The 14,808-nt window shown below is 43.9% G+C and overlaps 1 protein-coding gene across 3 annotated transcripts in view; it reads left to right on the forward strand.

Annotated features, from left to right (window-relative positions):
• The window catches only part of LOC139568236 (very-long-chain enoyl-CoA reductase), a 45,015-nt gene that overhangs the window by 4,990 nt on the left and 25,217 nt on the right, over positions 1 to 14,808 (forward strand). For 2 of the 3 annotated variants that reach the window (XM_071389987.1, XM_071389988.1), the window contains exons 2-4: positions 2,009 to 2,059; positions 4,629 to 4,680; positions 4,981 to 5,025. In XM_071389987.1, coding sequence (XP_071246088.1) covers positions 2,009 to 2,059; positions 4,629 to 4,680; positions 4,981 to 5,025 — 148 coding nt within the window. Of the gene's footprint in view, positions 1 to 1,778; positions 2,060 to 4,628; positions 4,681 to 4,980; positions 5,026 to 14,808 lie in introns of those variants that run through there. The other variant, XM_071389986.1, reaches the window with a different exon arrangement.

Consider the following 14,808-nt stretch of genomic DNA (forward strand, 5'->3'; position numbering starts at 1 on the left):
CGTACACTCCACAGAGCTGGGCTTTACGGAAGAGTGGCCAGGAAAAAAAATAAGCAAACACATTTGGCGTTCCCCAAAAGGCATGTGGGAGAATCTCCAAACATATGGAAGAAGGTACTCTGGTCAGATGAAACTAAAATGGAGCTTTTTGGCCATCAAGGAAAACGCTATGTCTGGCACAAACTCAACACCTCTTGTCACCTCGAGAACACCATCCCCACAGTGAAGCATGTTGGTGGCAGCATCATGCTTTTCCATCAGCAGGGACTGGGAAACTGGTCAGAATTGAAGGAATGATGGATGGTGCTGAATACAGGGACATTTTTGAGGAAAACCTGTTTGTCTTCCAGAGATTTGAGACTGGCACGGAGGTTCACTTTCCAGCAGGACAATGACCCTAAGTGTACTGCTAAAGCAACACTTGAGTGGTTTAAGGGGACACATTTAAATGCCTTGGAATGGCCTAGTCAAAGCCCAGACCTCAATCCAATTGAGAATCTGTGGTATGACTTAAAGCTTGCTGTACACCAGCGGAACTGATCTAACTTGAAGGAGCTGGACCAGTTTTGCCTTGAAGAATGGGCAAAAATCCCAGTGGCTAGATGTGCCAAGCTTATAGAGACATCCCAAGAGACTTGCAGCTGTAATTGCTGCAAAAGGTGTCTCTACAAAGTATTGACTTTGGGGGGGTGAATAGTTATGCACGCTCAAGTTTCTATATATTTTTTGTCTTATGTCTTTCACAAAATATTTTGCATCTTCAAAGTGGTAGGCATGTTGTCTAAATCAAATGATACAACCCCCCCCCCCAAAAAAAACAAAATCAACAAAATAGGAAAAATGCCAAGGGGGATGAATACTTTCACAAGGCACTGTGTGCACAAGGACTACTTTGAATAATTTACACAGTAAATAAAATAAGTATTTGCTGGAGAAACTGTAAATATGCAAAGTTTGGTAACTGAATTGGAGTAAAATCTCCCTCAGTTTTATTCTGTTACCAAACATTGTATCTGCACAGTTCTTCCTGTAAAGGTGTTTTTGTAAAACGTTCTGACATGTTTAAAAGTAGTCCTTGTGCATAGAGTTGTATGGTTTATCTTTGAAATCAATGGTTTTTGTTTGGTGTACATTTGAAGTCTTGGCGTGATTGTTAACATAGTAAATTGATATTGGACCGACGTATCTAGGAACATAAGGGTTAAGGGTGATGGTTCCTGACATTATTGGAGGGGTTGAACGGAGGAGAATTCCCCCAACTAAGCCATGAGTCTCTGGAGTATTATCACCCTACTCTGTGTGTGGGGGGGGGGGGGGGGGGGAGGGATAGGGAAGGTGTGGAGGTAGGGAGAGGGTTGCTTACGCAGAGCTTTTTATTTAGCTGTGGGGGGGGACTGACAACACATACTTCCTTCTAGACTGGGGAGGGGGGTGCTCGGGTATCATAATGGGGGGGGACTGACAACACATACTTCCTTCTAGACTGGGGAGGGGGGTGCTCGGGTATCATAATGGGGGGGGTTCATAATCAACTCGACACAGGAATGCATCAACTTTCCTTACTGTTCTTTAAACTTTGTTCCCTGGTGTAAATGACTTCAAAGGGGAGCAGGGCTGTGTGGGGGTGGGGTTAAATAAAGCAGCCAGCGTGCCAGGAGAGAAGGAATGAGAAGTGGGGGGTGACCGAATGATAGAAAGGATGAAGAGAGGGAGGGGTGGGAGGAAAACCGACGGAGCGAACGAGGGGGAGAGAAAGAGATTTATTTCCACAGCTGAAACCAGGCGCTCCTCTCTTCGCTCAAACTGAGGGAATTAAGAAAAAGGTATTTTTCCAGACAAAGGGATTAAATAGAGAGGCTCGTGGTGGAGGAGTGTGGATATGGATACCGTAGTACTAGAGGGGGCTACCCACAAAAAGGCTGGTCCGGGGAGTGCCCCAGGAGTGCCAGCACCCCCCGTTAAACGGCCCAAAGCTAAGAAGGCTAAGAAAGCTGTGGTTTTCTTTGAGGTGGAGATTCTGGATGCCAAGACCAAGGACAAACTCTGCTTCCTGGACAAGGTAAGACGGCTTCACAAATACTGGTGTGTGTATGTGGGGGGACGTCTATATCTGTGTGTGTACGTCTATCTGTGTGTGTCTCTGTGTTAAATAGTGCAACAGGTGCAGGCTAGATAGGACTATTAGTCTAATGTAGGACGCTCCACTGTACTCCGGTCAGAAGTGCTGTCTGTCTCTCTGAGCCCAGTCAGTCACTATAGTGCTGTGTAGCTCCAGGTACAACCTGGACCTTGTCTGAGCCAGAACGGCCCATAGTGGTCAGTACTACCTAGTACTGTAGTGAACTATCATTCTTATGGCTTAGAGGTTAAAACTCCTCTCTATTAGCATGGTGTTATAGACTGATGGTTAAATGGCAGGTGTAACACCTAGCTAGGTTTAGCATGGTGTTATAGACCGATGGTTAAATGACAGGTGTAACACCTAGCTAGGTTTAGCATGGTGTTATAGACTGATGGTTAAATGACAGGTGGAACACCTAGCTAGGTTTAGCATGGTGTTATAGACTGATGGTTAAATGACAGGTGGAACACCTAGCTAGGTTTAGCATGGTGTTATAGACAGATGGTTAAATGACAGGTGGAACACCTAGCTAGGTTTAGCATGGTGTTATAGACTGATGGTTAAATGACAGGTGGAACACCTAGCTAGGTTTAGCATGGTGTTATAGACAGATGGTTAAATGACAGGTGGAACACCTAGCTAGGTTTAGCATGGTGTTATAGACTGATGGTTAAATGACAGGTGGAACACCTAGCTAGGTTTAGCATGGTGTTATAGACTGATGGTTAAATGACAGGTGGAACACCTAGCTAGGTTTAGCATGGTGTTATAGACTGATGGTTAAATGACAGGTGGAACACCTAGCTAGGTTTAGCATGGTGTTATAGACTGATGGTTAAATGACAGGTGGAACACCTAGCTAGGTTTAGCATGGTGTTATAGACTGATGGTTAAATGACAGGTGGAACACCTAGCTAGGTTTAGCATGGTGTTATAGACAGATGGTTAAATGACAGGTGGAACACCTAGCTAGGTTTAGCATGGTGTTATAGACAGATGGTTAAATGACAGGTGGAACACCTAGCTAGGTTTAGCATGGTGTTATAGACTGATGTTTAAATGACAGGTGGAACACCTAGCTAGGTTTAGCATGGTGTTATAGACTGATGGTTAAATGACAGGTGGAACACCTAGCTAGGTTTAGCATGGTGTTATAGTTTTAATAGCACTGTATTAGGTTCTGTATGGTGTTGGTGTGATATTAGTAGGGCATACAGGAGCTGCAAGGTATCAGGTCACGTCCTCGCAGGATTACCACTGCTCTGAGACCTGTTCTCAGCTTAACACAGTTTCCATGGCCACGTCATCCCCCACTTTAGACTGCGGCCCCCTGGAAAATAGAGATTCCTGAAGTAGGGCTTTGATGTGGGAGTGAGTATTTGATTTGGTTATTAGAATTTTATATTGGTGGAGTTGAATAAAGTTATTCTAATCTAATGTTGTCAAGTAAATGATTTGGAATGTCTGGGGTGAAGTCATAAAGAGACTAGAATGTCTGGGAGAGACCTGTGATGTCACAAGTAGACTATAATCTCTTGAAGACCTCACCTCTGTGATGTCATAAAGATTAAATAACGTCTGGAGAATACTTTTTTGTGATTTTTATAAAGAGTAGAATCTCTGGGAAAGACCTCTGTGATGTCATGAAGACACTAGAATATCTTGGAGACCTGCAATGTTATGACATCAGAGATTCTATTTATGAGAGAGTAGAATATCTGGGGAAGACCTGTGATGTCATAAGTAGACTAGAATGTCTGGAGAGGAACTTGGTGATGTCATAAAGAGAATAGAATGTCTGAGGGAAGACCTCTGTGATGTCACAGACAAATACAGTAGTAGTAGAATGTCTGGTGAATGTTGTCAGGATGCCAAAAAGAATGGAGTAGCCTAGTGGGGAGTCCAGTGTTAAGAACCTTTCAGTTTGACTGTTGTGACCCACCTTCAGTACAGTCTTTGTACAAACACCTAGTCCTTATCAACTAGTCCTTATCAACTAGCCAGTAAGGACTGTCCGTTATTCCTCTGCCCGGCGATTAGTATTGGCCAAAGTGGCCCAGGCTGGGCAGAACCATCCAGTCCCTGCTGACTGGAGTTAGGGGGGTATGTGAGGGCTAAGCCCCCAGGATGAGGCAGTCTGGCTGGGGGAACAGGGTTCAGCGCACGCCCCTAAACCTCCAGACTTGGCATCAATCTGGGAGGGGCCGCTGTTAAATGGTTGTGTGTGCGTCAAATGATGCACACATGGTCTTGTCTGTGCGTCATTTGTCAGTTTGTCTTTGTGGGATTGTTGTTGCGGTGTGGCTTTAACTGTGTGTGTGTTTTGGCGCTGTATGTGTCTGTTATATTTATGCTGTGTGTGTGTGTGGTAATAATACCAGCTGTTTGATACCCAGTACCCAGGGGGTGTGGCCAGAGCTAGAGCTAAATTTACTGGTAATCACATGAAAGGGCAATGAGGGGAGGGGGGGTGTGTGTGTCCCACTCATCTCTCTTGATTTTGCAGGTTGAGCCAAATGCCACTATTGGGGAGATCAAGTCTATGTTCCACAAAAGCCGTGAGTACGACCTTAGATTGACATCACACAGCAGCACATTCTAATACAATTAAATTCAATTAAATTCACTTCAATATACAGTATTTCAATTAAATAAAGCTAAACAGTTTACCCCCCCACTGTTGTCTGTGTGTCTGTCTTCTTTCTCTGTCTGTCCCTCTACTTGTCTGGTCTCCCTCCCGCCCTTGTCCGTCTGTCTGTCTTCTTTCTCTGTCTGGTCTCCCTCCCGCCCTTGTCCGTCTGTCTGTCTTCTTTCTCTGTCTGGTCTCCCTCCCGCCCTTGTCTGTCTGTCTGTCTCAGATCCTCAATGGTACGCAGCCAGACAGTCCATCCGTCTAGACCCAAGTAAGTCTAACTCCAAACCAGTCTTCTGATGTTCAGTCTGTATGAAGACAGTGTTGATATGTATAGTAGTGATGGTAGAGGACAGTGTTGATATGTATAGTAGTGATGGTAGCAGGCTGGTGGAGGACAGTGTTGATATGTATAGTAGTGGTGGTAGCAGGCTGGTAGAGGACAGTGTTGATATGTATAGTAGTGATGGTAGAGGACAGTGTTGATATGTATAGTAGTGGTGGTAGAGGACAGTGTTGATATGTATAGTAGTGATGGTAGAGGACAGTGTTGATATGTATAGTAGTGATGGTAGAGGACAGTGTTGATATGTATAGTAGTGATGGTAGAGGACAGTGTTGATATGTATAGTAGTGATGGTAGAGGACAGTGTTGATATGTATAGTAGTGATGGTAGAGGACAGTGTTGATATGTATAGTAGTGATGGTAGAGGACAGTGTTGATATGTATAGTAGTGGTGGTAGCAGGCTGGTAGAGGACAGTGTTGATATGTATAGTAGTGGTGGTAGCAGGCTGGTAGAGGACAGTGTTGATATGTATAGTAGTGATGGTAGAGGACAGTGTTGATATGTATAGTAGTGATGGTAGAGGACAGTGTTGATATGTATAGTAGTGGTGGTAGCAGGCTGGTAGAGGACAGTGTTGATATGTATAGTAGTGATGGTAGAGGACAGTGTTGATATGTATAGTAGTGATGGTAGAGGACAGTGTTGATATGTATAGTAGTGATGGTAGCAGGCTGGTAGAGGACAGTGTTGATATGTATAGTAGTGATGGTAGAGGACAGTGTTGATATGTATAGTAGTGATGGTAGAGGACAGTGTTGATATGTATAGTAGTGATGGTAGAGGACAGTGTTGATATGTATAGTAGTGGTGGTAGCAGGCTGGTAGAGGACAGTGTTGATATGTATAGTAGTGATGGTAGAGGACAGTGTTGATATGTATAGTAGTGGTGGTAGCAGGCTGGTAGAGGACAGTGTTGATATGTATAGTAGTGATGGTAGAGGACAGTGTTGATATGTATAGTAGTGATGGTAGAGGACAGTGTTGATATGTATAGTAGTGATGGTAGCAGGCTGGTAGAGGACAGTGTTGATATGTATAGTAGTGGTGGTAGAGGACAGTGTTGATATGTATAGTAGTGATGGTAGCAGGCTGGTAGAGGACAGTGTTGATATGTATAGTAGTGGTGGTAGCAGGCTGGTAGAGGACAGTGTTGATATGTATAGTAGTGGTGGTAGCAGGCTGGTAGAGGACAGTGTTGATATGTATAGTAGTGATGGTAGCAGGCTGGTAGAGGACAGTGTTGATATGTATAGTAGTGGTGGTAGCAGGCTGGTGGAGGACAGTGTTGATATGTATAATAGTGGTGGTAGCAGGCTGGTAGAGGACAGTGTTGATATGTATAGTAGTGGTGGTAGCAGGCTGGTAGAGGACAGTGTTGATATGTATAGTAGTGGTGGTAGCAGGCTGGTAGAGGACAGTGTTGATATGTATAGTAGTGGTGGTAGCAGGCTGGTAGAGGACAGTGTTGATATGTATAGTAGTGGTGGTAGCAGGCTGGTAGAGGACAGTGTTGATATGTATAGTAGTGGTGGTAGCAGGCTGGTAGAGGACAGTGTTGATATGTATAGTAGTGATGGTAGAGGACAGTGTTGATATGTATAGTAGTGGTGGTAGCAGGCTGGTAGAGGACAGTGTTGATATGTATAGTAGTGATGGTAGCAGGCTGGTAGAGGACAGTGTTGATATGTATAGTAGTGATGGTAGAGGACAGTGTTGATATGTATAGTAGTGATGGTAGAGGACAGTGTTGATATGTATAGTAGTGATGGTAGAGGACAGTGTTGATATGTATAGTAGTGGTGGTAGAGGACAGTGTTGATATGTATAGTAGTGATGGTAGAGGACAGTGTTGATATGTATAGTAGTGATGGTAGCAGGCTGGTAGAGGACAGTGTTGATATGTATAGTAGAGGACAGTGTTGATATGTATAGTAGTGATGGTAGCAGGCTGGTAGAGGACAGTGTTGATATGTATAGTAGAGGACAGTGTTGATATGTATAGTAGTGATGGTAGAGGACAGTGTTGATATGTATAGTAGTGATGGTAGCAGGCTGGTAGAGGACAGTGTTGATATGTATAGTAGAGGACAGTGTTGATATGTATAGTAGTGATGGTAGAGGACAGTGTTGATATGTATAGTAGTGATGGTAGCAGGCTGGTAGAGGACAGTGTTGATATGTATAGTAGAGGACAGTGTTGATATGTATAGTAGTGATGGTAGCAGGCTGGTAGAGGACAGTGTTGATATGTATAGTAGAGGACAGTGTTGATATGTATAGTAGTGATGGTAGAGGACAGTGTTGATATGTATAGTAGTGATGGTAGCAGGCTGGTAGAGGACAGTGTTGATATGTATAGTAGAGGACAGTGTTGATATGTATAGTAGTGATGGTAGCAGGCTGGTAGAGGACAGTGTTGATATGTATAGTAGAGGACAGTGTTGATATGTATAGTAGTGATGGTAGAGGACAGTGTTGATATGTATAGTAGTGATGGTAGCAGGCTGGTAGAGGACAGTGTTGATATGTATAGTAGTGATGGTAGCAGGCTGGTAGAGGACAGTGTTGATATGTATAGTAGTGATGGTAGCAGGCTGGTAGAAGACAGTGTTGATATGTATAGTAGTGATGGTAGCAGGCTGGTGGAGGACAGTGTTGATATGTATAGTAGTGATGCTAGAGGACAGTGTTGATATGTATAGTAGTGGTGGTAGCAGGCTGGTGGAGGACAGTGTTGATATGTATAGTAGTGATGGTAGCAGGCTGGTAGAGGACAGTGTTGATATGTATAGTAGCGGTGGTAGCAGGCTGGTGGAGGACAGTGTTGATATGTATAGTAGTGATGGTAGAGGACAGTGTTGATATGTATAGTAGTGGTGGTAGCAGGCTGGTAGAGGACAGTGTTGATATGTATAGTAGTGATGGTAGCAGGCTGGTAGAGGACAGTGTTGATATGTATAGTAGTGATGGTAGAGGACAGTGTTGATATGTATAGTAGTGATGGTAGAGGACAGTGTTGATATGTATAGTAGTGATGGTAGAGGACAGTGTTGATATGTATAGTAGTGGTGGTAGAGGACAGTGTTGATATGTATAGTAGTGATGGTAGAGGACAGTGTTGATATGTATAGTAGTGATGGTAGAGGACCGTGTTGATATGTATAGTAGTGGTGGTAGCAGGCTGGTAGAGGACAGTGTTGATATGTATAGTAGTGATGGTAGCAGGCTGGTAGAGGACAGTGTTGATATGTATAGTAGAGGACAGTGTTGATATGTATAGTAGTGATGGTAGAGGACAGTGTTGATATGTATAGTAGTGATGGTAGCAGGCTGGTAGAGGACAGTGTTGATATGTATAGTAGTGATGGTAGCAGGCTGGTAGAGGACAGTGTTGATATGTATAGTAGTGATGGTAGCAGGCTGGTAGAAGACAGTGTTGATATGTATAGTAGTGATGGTAGCAGGCTGGTGGAGGACAGTGTTGATATGTATAGTAGTGATGGTAGAGGACAGTGTTGATATGTATAGTAGTGGTGGTAGAGGACAGTGTTGATATGTATAGTAGTGGTGGTAGCAGGCTGGTGGAGGACAGTGTTGATATGTATAGTAGTGATGGTAGAGGACAGTGTTGATATGTATAGTAGTGATGGTAGAGGACAGTGTTGATATGTATAGTAGTGGTGGTAGCAGGCTGGTGGAGGACAGTGTTGATATGTATAGTAGTGGTGGTAGCAGGCTGGTGGAGGACAGTGTTGATATGTATAGTAGTGGTGGTAGAGGACAGTGTTGATATGTATAGTAGTGGTGGTAGCAGGCTGGTGGAGGACAGTGTTGATATGTATAGTAGTGGTGGTAGAGGACAGTGTTGATATGTATAGTAGTGATGGTAGAGGACAGTGTTGATATGTATAGTAGTGGTGGTAGCAGGCTGGTGGAGGACAGTGTTGATATGTATAGTAGTGATGGTAGAGGACAGTGTTGATATGTATAGTAGTGATGGTAGCAGGCTGGTAGAGGACAGTGTTGATATGTATAGTAGTGGTGGTAGAGGACAGTGTTGATATGTATAGTAGTGGTGGTAGCAGGCTGGTAGAGGACAGTGTTGATATGTATAGTAGTGATGGTAGAGGACAGTGTTGATATGTATAGTAGTGATGGTAGCAGGCTGGTAGAGGACAGTGTTGATATGTATAGTAGTGATGGTAGCAGGCTGGTAGAGGACAGTGTTGATATGTATAGTAGTGGTGGTAGAGGACAGTGTTGATATGTATAGTAGTGGTGGTAGAGGACAGTGTTGATATGTATAGTAGTGGTGGTAGCAGGCTGGTAGAGGACAGTGTTGATATGTATAGTAGTGGTGGTAGAGGACAGTGTTGATATGTATAGTAGTGGTGGTAGAGGACAGTGTTGATATGTATAGTAGTGGTGGTAGAGGACAGTGTTGATATGTATAGTAGTGATGGTAGAGGACAGTGTTGATATGTATAGTAGTGGTGGTAGCAGGCTGGTGGAGGACAGTGTTGATATGTATAGTAGTGATGGTAGAGGACAGTGTTGATATGTATAGTAGTGGTGGTAGCAGGCTGGTGGAGGACAGTGTTGATATGTATAGTAGTGATGGTAGAGGACAGTGTTGATATGTATAGTAGTGGTGGTAGCAGGCTGGTGGAGGACAGTGTTGATATGTATAGTAGTGATGGTAGAGGACAGTGTTGATATGTATAGTAGTTGTGGTAGCAGGCTGGTAGAGGACAGTGTTGATATGTATAGTAGTGATGGTAGCAGGCTGGTAGAGGACAGTGTTGATATGTATAGTAGTGATGGTAGCAGGCTGGTGGAGGACAGTGTTGATATGTATAGTAGTGGTGGTAGCAGGCTGGTAGAGGACAGTGTTGATATGTATAGTAGTGATGGTAGAGGACAGTGTTGATATGTATAGTAGTGGTGGTAGAGGACAGTGTTGATATGTATAGTAGTGATGGTAGCAGGCTGGTGGAGGACAGTGTTGATATGTATAGTAGTGGTGGTAGAGGACAGTGTTGATATGTATAGTAATGGTGGTAGAGGACAGTGTTGATATGTATAGTAGTGGTGGTAGAGGACAGTGTTGATATGTATAGTAGTGATGGTAGCAGGCTGGTAGAGGACAGTGTTGATATGTATAGTAGTGATGGTAGCAGGCTGGTAGAGGACAGTGTTGATATGTATAGTAGTGATGGTAGCAGGCTGGTGGAGGACAGTGTTGATATGTATAGTAGTGGTGGTAGCAGGCTGGTGGAGGACAGTGTTGATATGTATAGTAGTGGTGGTAGAGGACAGTGTTGATATGTATAGTAGTGGTGGTAGCAGGCTGGTAGAGGACAGTGTTGATATGTATAGTAGTGATGGTAGAGGACAGTGTTGATATGTATAGTAGTGATGGTAGCAGGCTGGTAGAGGACAGTGTTGATATGTATAGTAGTGATGGTAGAGGACAGTGTTGATATGTATAGTAGTGATGGTAGCAGGCTGGTAGAGGACAGTGTTGATATGTATAGTAGTGATGGTAGCAGGCTGGTAGAGGACAGTGTTGATATGTATAGTAGTGGTGGTAGCAGGCTGGTAGAGGACAGTGTTGATATGTATAGTAGTGGTGGTAGCAGGCTGGTAGAGGACAGTGTTGATATGTATAGTAGTGATGGTAGCAGGCTGGTGGAGGACAGTGTTGATATGTATAGTAGTGGTGGTAGAGGACAGTGTTGATATGTATAGTAGTGGTGGTAGCAGGCTGGTAGAGGACAGTGTTGATATGTATAGTAGTGATGGTAGCAGGCTGGTGGAGGACAGTGTTGATATGTATAATAGTGATGGTAGCAGGCTGGTAGAGGACAGTGTTGATATGTATAGTAGTGGTGGTAGCAGGCTGGTAGAGGACAGTGTTGATATGTATAGTAGTGATGGTAGAGGACAGTGTTGATATGTATAGTAGTGGTGGTAGCAGGCTGGTAGAGGACAGTGTTGATATGTATAGTAGTGGTGGTAGCAGGCTGGTAGAGGACAGTGTTGATATGTATAGTAGTGGTGGTAGCAGGCTGGTGGAGGACAGTGTTGATATGTATAGTAGTGATGGTAGCAGGCTGGTAGAGGACAGTGTTGATATGTATAGTAGTGATGGTAGCAGGCTGGTAGAGGACAGTGTTGATATGTATAGTAGTGATGGTAGCAGGCTGGTAGAGGACAGTGTTGATATGTATAGTAGTGATGGTAGAGGACAGTGTTGATATGTATAGTAGTGATGGTAGAGGACAGTGTTGATATGTATAGTAGTGATGGTAGCATGCTGGTAGAGGACAGTGTTGATATGTATAGTAGTGATGGTAGAGGACAGTGTTGATATGTATAGTAGTGATGGTAGAGGACAGTGTTGATATGTATAGTAGTGATGGTAGAGGACAGTGTTGATATGTATAGTAGTGATGGTAGAGGACAGTGTTGATATGTATAGTAGTGGTGGTAGAGGACAGTGTTGATATGTATAGTAGTGGTGGTAGCAGGCTGGTGGAGGACAGTGTTGATATGTATAGTAGTGGTGGTAGAGGACAGTGTTGATATGTATAGTAGTGGTGGTAGCAGGCTGGTGGAGGACAGTGTTGATATGTATAGTAGTGGTGGTAGAGGACAGTGTTGATATGTATTGTAGTGGTGGTAGAGGACAGTGTTGATATGTATAGTAGTGATGGTAGCAGGCTGGTAGAGGACAGTGTTGATATGTATAGTAGTGGTGGTAGCAGGCTGGTAGAGGACAGTGTTGATATGTGTAGTAGTGGTGGTAGAGGACAGTGTTGATATGTATAGTAGTGATGGTAGCAGGCTGGTGGAGGACAGTGTTGATATGTATAGTAGTGATGGTAGAGGACAGTGTTGATATGTATAGTAGTGATGGTAGCAGGCTGGTGGAGGACAGTGTTGATATGTATAGTAGTGGTGGTAGCAGGCTGGTGGAGGACAGTGTTGATATGTATAGTAGTGGTGGTAGCAGGCTGGTGGAGGACAGTGTTGATATGTATAGTAGTGGTGGTAGCAGGCTGGTGGAGGACAGTGTTGATATGTATAGTAGTGGTGGTAGAGGACAGTGTTGATATGTATAGTAGTGGTGGTAGCAGGCTGGTGGAGGACAGTGTTGATATGTATAGTAGTGGTGGTAGCAGGCTGGTGGAGGACAGTGTTGATATGTATAGTAGTGGTGGTAGAGGACAGTGTTGATATGTATAGTAGTGGTGGTAGAGGACAGTGTTGATATGTATAGTAGTGGTGGTAGAGGACAGTGTTGATATGTATAGTAGTGATGGTAGAGGACAGTGTTGATATGTATAGTAGTGATGGTAGCAGGCTGGTAGAGGACAGTGTTGATATGTATAGTAGTGATGGTAGCAGGCTGGTAGAGGACAGTGTTGATATGTATAGTAGTGGTGGTAGAGGACAGTGTTGATATGTATAGTAGTGATGGTAGCAGGCTGGTAGAGGACAGTGTTGATATGTATAGTAGTGATGGTAGAGGACAGTGTTGATATGTATAGTAGTGATGGTAGAGGACAGTGTTGATATGTATAGTAGTGATGGTAGCAGGCTGGTTGAGGACAGTGTTGATATGTATAGTAGTGGTGGTGGAGGACAGTGTTGATATGTATAGTAGTGATGGTAGCAGGCTGGTAGAGGACAGTGTTGATATGTATAGTAGTGATGGTAGCAGGCTGGTGGAGGACAGTGTTGATATGTATAGTAGTGATGGTAGAGGACAGTGTTGATATGTATAGTAGTGGTGGTAGCAGGCTGGTGGAGGACAGTGTTGATATGTATAGTAGTGGTGGTAGAGGACAGTGTTGATATGTATAGTAGTGGTGGTAGCAGGCTGGTAGAGGACAGTGTTGATATGTATAGTAGTGGTGGTAGCAGGCTGGTAGAGGACAGTGTTGATATGTATAGTAGTGATGGTAGAGGACAGTGTTGATATGTATAGTAGTGGTGGTAGCAGGCTGGTAGAGGACAGTGTTGATATGTATAGTAGTTGTGGTAGCAGGCTGGTAGAGGACAGTGTTGATATGTATAGTAGTGGTGGTAGCAGGCTGGTAGAGGACAGTGTTGATATGTATAGTAGTGATGGTAGCAGGCTGGTAGAGGACAGTGTTGATATGTATAGTAGTGATGGTAGCAGGCTGGTGGAGGACAGTGTTGATATGTATAGTAGTGATGGTAGCAGGCTGGTAGAGGACAGTGTTGATATGTATAGTAGTGGTGGTAGCAGGCTGGTAGAGGACAGTGTTGATATGTATAGTAGTGATGGTAGAGGACAGTGTTGATATGTATAGTAGTGATGGTAGCAGGCTGGTAGAGGACAGTGTTGATATGTATAGTAGTGATGGTAGAGGACAGTGTTGATATGTATAGTAGTGATGGTAGAGGACAGTGTTGATATGTATAGTAGTGATGGTAGCAGGCTGGTAGAGGACAGTGTTGATATGTATAGTAGTGATGGTAGAGGACAGTGTTGATATGTATAGTAGTGATGGTAGAGGACAGTGTTGATATGTATAGTAGTGATGGTAGCAGGCTGGTAGAGGACAGTGTTGATATGTATAGTAGTGATGGTAGCAGGCTGGTGGAGGACAGTGTTGATATGTATAGTAGTGATGGTAGAGGACAGTGTTGATATGTATAGTAGTGAATGGTAGCAGGCTGGTAGAGGACAGTGTTGATATGTATAGTAGTGAATGGTAGCAGGCTGGTAGAGGACAGTGTTGATATGTATAGTAGTGATGGTAGAGGACAGTGTTGATATGTATAGTAGTGATGGTAGCAGGCTGGTAGAGGACAGTGTTGATATGTATAGTAGTGATGGTAGCAGGCTGGTAGAGGACAGTGTTGATATGTATAGTAGTGGTGGTAGCAGGCTGGTAGAGGACAGTGTTGATATGTATAGTAGTGGTGGTAGAGGACAGTGTTGATATGTATAGTAGTGATGGTAGAGGACAGTGTTGATATGTATAGTAGTGGTGGTAGCAGGCTGGTAGAGGACAGTGTTGATATGTATAGTAGTGGTGGTAGCAGGCTGGTGGAGGACAGTGTTGATATGTATAGTAGTGGTGGTAGCAGGCTGGTGGAGGACAGTGTTGATATGTATAGTAGTGGTGGTAGAGGACAGTGTTGATATGTATAGTAGTGGTGGTAGCAGGCTGGTGGAGGACAGTGTTGATATGTATAGTAGTGGTGGTAGCAGGCTGGTGGAGGACAGTGTTGATATGTATAGTAGTGATGGTAGAGGACAGTGTTTATATGTATAGTAGTGGTGGTAGCAGGCTGGTGGAGGACAGTGTTGATATGTATAGTAGTGGTGGTAGCAGGCTGGTGGAGGACAGTGTTGATATGTATAGTAGTGATGGTAGCAGGCTGGTAGAGGACAGTGTTGATATGTATAGTAGTGATGGTAGCAGGCTGGTGGAGGACAGTGTTGATATGTATAGTAGTGATGGTAGAGGACAGTGTTGATATGTATAGTAGTGGTGGTAGCAGGCTGGTGGAGGACAGTGTTGATATGTATAGTAGTGGTGGTAGAGGACAGTGTTGATATGTATAGTAGTGGTGGTAGCAGGCTGGTAGAGGACAGTGTTGATATGTATAGTAGTGGTGGTAGCAGGCTGGTAGAGGACAGTGTTGATATGTATAGTAGTG

Source organism: Salvelinus alpinus, chromosome 2 (assembly GCF_045679555.1).
Source record: "Salvelinus alpinus chromosome 2, SLU_Salpinus.1, whole genome shotgun sequence".
NCBI classification, from domain to species: domain Eukaryota; kingdom Metazoa; phylum Chordata; class Actinopteri; order Salmoniformes; family Salmonidae; genus Salvelinus; species Salvelinus alpinus.